The 6,177-nt window shown below is 41.8% G+C and overlaps 1 protein-coding gene across 1 annotated transcript in view; it reads left to right on the top strand.

Annotated features, from left to right (window-relative positions):
* barx2 (BARX homeobox 2) overlaps window positions 1–5,962 on the top strand; it is a 37,086-nt gene extending 31,124 nt beyond the window's left edge. Inside the window, exon 4 of the mRNA XM_061878753.1 lies at window positions 593–5,962. Coding sequence (XP_061734737.1) covers window positions 593–874 — 282 coding nt within the window. The 3' untranslated portion in view covers window positions 875–5,962. The remainder of the gene's footprint in view (window positions 1–592) is intronic.
* The last annotated feature ends 215 nt before the right edge of the window (window positions 5,963–6,177 follow it).

Here is a 6,177-nt window from a genome sequence, read left to right as displayed (position 1 = left end):
AAAAAAAAATATATATATATATATATATATATATATATATATATATATATATACAGTATAGGCTAAATGTTTGGACACACCTTCTCATACAATGTGTTTTCTTCTTTTTATGACTATTTACATTGTAGACTGTCACTGAAGGCATCAAAACTAGGAAACCTGTAAATTAAAAACCATATCAGGTGACTACCTCTTGAAGCTCAGTGAGAGAATGCCAGGAGTGTAATCAGAACAAAGGGTGGTTATTTTGAAGAAACCAGAATATAAAACATGTTTTCAGTTATTTCACCTTTTTTCATTAAGCACATAACTCCACATGTGTTCATTCATTGTTTTGATGCCAGTCAAATTTTGCATTCCACTGTATTTCTGTGTTGATGACACGTCCAAACAAGTCGGTCGGGGTAAAAAAAAGGACCCGAGGGCAAAAGTAGCCCGTGAGTGATGGTGAGCAAACACTTGGTGGAAGGTCAACAAGTGAGATTGTTAACTGCGAAGATAAATGAGTGCAAAAAGGGCAGCCAGCAATCTTCTCTTAACAATGATCATGCTCAGACATTTATTAAAGCAGCTTGTGTGTGTGTTCATCTAGGTGCTCAAAGGAGGTCAGGAGGCGCCCACCAAGCCTAAGGGAAGACCCAAGAAGAACTCCATCCCCACCACCGAGGAAATCGAAGCCGAGGAGCGGCGGCTGAAGCAGGCGGAAGAAGAGCAGCTGGGGGCCGCGGCGAAAACGCAAACCACGCTTCAACCCCAGCCCGAAGACCTAAGCTCCGGCCCCCACGCCACCCCGCAAAGTCACGGTGCGGCGCGGGTGATCGGGGAGCGAGCGGCGCCTCTCCTAATAACCTCAGAGACTCCTGCCGAGAGCTAAACGGCAGCAGCGACACAACCAAAGACTGATACCACCACACCTGGAAACAAATAGTGCCTCAGGATCGCTGTAAAGGAAAACATGCCATGCCTTTAAGGTCGGTTGGGACCCACAAACACGCAATCCTTGTCCCATGTGCTGGCTTTTTGTGCCCCTCGGAAATATAAACACACCACAAAGGCGCACACGTAGACAAATGGACAAGTCGGCGTTTTGCTTGATGGCGCCCATGTTTTGCAGCCAATTTTGCTCAGATTTTACACACACCTGCATGTAGGTCCACTAAATTCAGCATTTTTCGGCAAAACACCCGGAAGTTAACGCGGGAATTTATTTTTATTTTTTCTACACTCTCAAAAATAGTTGTACCAGTGCATTACCTAAAAGGACACTGCGTGTATCTTTTTGTAAGACACGTTTGCCACCTTTGTACCTTATTATTATCACTAGTTAAACTACAATCAGCCAAAAATGCTTCGCCTCTCAAATAGTTGAACGTGCCAGGCTGACGCAAACTTGTGCTTGAACGGGAGCGGTATAGCTCAGTTGGTTGAATGGCCGTGCCAGCAACTTGAGGGTTCCTGGTTCGATCCCCGCTTCTGCAATCCTCGTCCCTGCCGTTGTGTCCTTGGGCAAGACACTTTACCCACCTGCTCCCAGCGCGACACAGTCTGGTTTAAAAATGCCATCCATCCATCCATTTTCTACCGCTTATTCCCTTTGGGGTCGCGAGGGGCGCTATAGCTCGGTTGGTAGAGTGGCCGTGCCAGCAACTTGAGAATTCCAGGTTCGATCCCCGCTTCTGCAAACCTCGTCCCTGCCGTTGTGTCCTTGGGCAAGACACTTTACCCACCTGCTCCCAGTGCGACACACTCTGGTTTAAAAATGCCATCCATCCATCCGTTTTCTACCACTTATTCCCTTTGGGGGCGCTGGTGCATATCTCAGCTACAATCGGGCGGAAAGCGGGATACACCCTGGACAAATCACCCACTTTGTACCTTATTATTATTACCAGTTAAACTACAATCAGCCAAAAATGCTTCACCTCTCAAATAGTTGAACGTGCCAGGATGACGCAAACTTGTGCTTGAACGGGAGCGGTATAGCTCAGTTGGTAGAGTGGCCGTGCCAGCAACTTGAGGGTTCCAGGTTCGATCCCCGGTTCTGCAAACCTCGTCCCTGCCGTTGTGTCCTTGGGCAAGACACTTTACCCACCTGCTCCCAGCGCGACACAGTCTGGTTTAAAAATGCCATCCATCCATCCATTTTCTACCGCTCAGTCCCTTTGGGGGCGCTGGTGCCTATCTCAGCTACAATCGGGCGGAAGGCGGCATACACCCTGGACAAATCACCATCTTTGTACATTATTATTATCACCAGTTAAACTACAATCAGCCAAAAATGCTTCGCCTCTCAAATAGTTGAACGTGCCAGGATGACGCGAACTTGTGCTTGAACGGGAGTGGTATAGCTCAGTTGGTAGAGTGGCCGTGCCAGCAATTTGAGGGTTCCTGGTTCGATCCCCGCTTCTGCAAACCTCGTCCCTGCCGTTGTGTCCTTGGGCAAGACACTTAACCCACCTGCTCCCAGTGCGACACACTCTGGTTTAAAAATGCCATCCATCCATCCATTTCCCACCGCTTATTCCCTTTGGGGTCACGGAAGCGCTGGTGCCTATCTCAGCTACAATCGGGCGGAAGGCGGGATACACCCTGGACAAATCACTACCTCATTGCAGGGCCAGCACAGATGGACAGACAACATTCACACACTAGGGCCAATATATTAAAAATGTAACTCAGATATTGGGTTTCACAATGTAAAGCGCTTTGAGTTACCAGAGAAAAGCGCTATATAAATATAATTCACTTCACTTCAACCCTTCATTAAATAAGAGAATAAATTGAAGATAAAACACGATATTTTACAAATGAGGAGTAAAAGTTAATAGGGTAGAGATGATGGCAATAGAAAAATGTGTTATTTGATTCTACAGTAGGGAAAAGATTCATAGGGGCCCAATTCTTGGGTGTGTTTCACCTGGGAGGAAAACGGAGTTAACGCAGTCTGCTGAAAATGATGGAAAGCACCGCTCTTTATAGCAACTGACGCTGTGGTCAAAGTTCAAATTTGCCTCAAAACACATCGTAAGATATATATAACACTCTACTGTCATCTTGATACTGCATTCCCTAAATTTGTCAAGATTCATGTGTCAGGTAAACTACTATTAGTATGCTTTATCTAAAATACTACTATTATTATATTATGTAAATGAGTAAAACATATTTTTAATGCAGAGTACGTAAGTGCGTACTTTATATCACCTTTTACTCTTTTTGGTTGATACCACAGGTGTCAAACTCAAGGCCCGGGGGCCTATTCTGGCCCGCCACATTTTATGCAGCCCGCAAAAGCCTGGTAAAAATGTGTTTCAATAAAATAACATATATATATATATATATATATATATATATATATATATATATACATATATATATATATATATATACAATTTTTTTTCACTAAATGCATTCATTCTTTCAATCATAGCAGAAAAAAATGCATATTTTAAACTTTATTATTAGCTGACCATGACAATTATATTATTATATACTGTATTGCAAAACTATGTATTTGAGATAAAAACAAATAGTTAAATATCTGCATGTCATCTTTATCTATGAGTTTAAAGCAAGTTATACATGAACAAATCTAATATTCAAACGCTCATGCATTTCGATTAATCATGATTAATCACAGGTTATTACCCTGGTACATAATGTAAATTAATTTTTAAAATGCGGCCCTCTGAAAGCAGCTATTACTGCGATGTGGCCCTCAATGAAACTGAGTTTGACAGCCCTGGTTTATAGAAATACATACTTCTGGCCTTGGAAAGACCACATTTTATACTTTGGAGAAAACATTCTTTAAAGGGGAACATTATCACAATTTCAGAAGGGTTAAAACCAATAAAAATCAGTTCCAAGTGGCTTATTTTATTTTTCGAAGTTTTTTTCCAAATTTTACCCATCATGGGATATCCCGAAAAAAGGCTTTAAAGTGCTTGATTTTTCTTATCTGTAAATCCACCGTCCATTTTCCTGTGACGTCATCTAGTGACGCCAATACAAACAGCAAGATATAGCAACATTAGCTCGGATTCAGACTCGGATTTCAGCGGCTTAAGCGATTCAACAGATTACGCATGTATTGAAGCGAATGGTTGGAGTATGGAGGCAGATAGCAAAAACTAAATTTAAGAAGAAACTGAAGCTATTGACTGAATAGCTATTGAAGCTATTCGGCGATCGCCTTCTAACCAACGATTGCATCTTTTGACCAATTTAAATCCGTCGATTGGTGTTTGTCTGGCATTAAATGTGGGTGGAGGGAAAGGCTGGATGCAAATATAGCTACAAATGTACATACAGCTAGCCTAAATAGCATGTTAGCATCAATTAGCTGGCAGTCATGCCGCGACCAAATATGTCTGATTTGCACATAAGTCAATAACATCAACACAACTCACCCTTGTGATTTTTTGGACTTTATCGTTGGAAATGCATCTGCTTTAAATGTTGCAGGATATCCACACGTTTCTCTGTGCCATGTCTGCCGTAGCATTGCCGGTAAAATGTGCAGACCAAACGAGGGACTTTCGCATCTTTTGACACTGGTGCAACTTAAATCCATCGATTGGTATGTGTTTGTTTGGCATTAAATGTGGGTGGAGGGAAAGGCTGGATGCAAATATAGCTACAAATGAGGCATAACGATGCAATATGTACATACAGCTAGCCTAAATAGCATGTCAGCATCGATTAGCATGCCGTGCTAATCGATGCACACTCCACGGAAATAAACGTAATTCCGTCCCTGATCATGTTGTTAAACCCTCCGACAACACACCCACGACGCATGATGTCTCCAAGGTACGGAAAACAGTCGAAAAAACGGAAAATAACAGAGCTGATTTGACTCGGTGTTTGTAATGTGTTTGAGAAAATGGCGGATTGATTACCTATGTGTGACGTCATCGCTCCAAGAGCGAATAATAGAAAGGCGTTTAATTTGCCAAAATTCACCCAGTTAGAGTTCGGAAATCCGTAGAAAAAATATATGGTCTTTTTTCTACTACATCAAGGTATATATTGACGCTTACATAGGTCTGGTGATAATGTTCCCCTTTAAAAAAATGTCCTTATTGGTACAGAAATGTTCTTGTCTTTTGACTCTATTTTTGAGAGTGTGGAGAAATTTCAAGTCAGCAAATAATAGCACAGGCAAAACAGTAAAAGTGCGTGTTTCGACTTGTTTTTACCACTGTGTGTGCATACCTCCCCCTGCCTGTTGGAGGTTGCATTGCAGCGGTGAAGCTGTTACCTTTAGGGGGAAAAAAAACACCATTTATTATTTATTCACACAAAAAAAGTCACGCGATAGAACAAATAGTGTGTTGACCCGTCTCTACGCCATATTTATTGTTGCAGAATCCACCGATCTTGCCTCACGTGATGCTCATGCCAAAAATATTAGAAATTGCCTTACTATGCTGTAACCATGTAGCACTGCCAAAAACGATATATCCACATATAACAAATGGCTATTGTGCCTTGTCGGTCTCAAAGGGATGCATTTTTTTGTGGGTGGAACAAATACACTGTATCATACTGTAGAAAATATGTGTACATGATGAGCTGTATGTGTACTGCAGTCTTTTAACTGCTGTTTGAAAAGGGATGATTATAAATAGTTTGTATATGTCTCAGACTTCCAGCCCTTCTCTTTGCGGTGTCAGGACGGCTCCTCTTTTCTGCCACAAAAAAAAGCCATTAGCGACTTTTAAGTTGTCGAGATTTCTCCCAGGAAATAAATCACAGCCTCTTGCCTAACAGTTGACATTTTAAGTGTCGGACATTCTCAGCCTGCAGGCTTTTTGTTGTTTTTTGTTTGTTATTGTTTCTTTCCACCACTCGTGACCGACTCTGCTTTTCCTCTCCGCCTTGTAAACTTTTTGAGTTCCGTATGCACAGATGCAGTATTTTTCTGATTTGTAAATAAATAAAGCTTGTTTGTTGAGATTGTTGTCTTTAAAGTTGGAATTCCCTTTTTATTCGGATGGATGAAATGTTGTTCTTGCGCCAGTACCTTAATCTAAAGGCCTTAGTGGCCACATGCGTGGACAGCACCTTTTAGCTCTTATTTCCAAAATTGTGTACACTACTGAATTGGGGTCTTTTGCCGACATATGGACACTTACACTGCTATCTGGTGGTGTCAGAAGAGTATAATAT

The sequence above is a fragment of the Nerophis ophidion genome, linkage group LG18 (assembly GCF_033978795.1).
Source record: "Nerophis ophidion isolate RoL-2023_Sa linkage group LG18, RoL_Noph_v1.0, whole genome shotgun sequence".
Lineage (NCBI taxonomy): Eukaryota > Metazoa > Chordata > Actinopteri > Syngnathiformes > Syngnathidae > Nerophis > Nerophis ophidion.
This window is presented reverse-complemented; position numbering and strand designations above follow the sequence as displayed.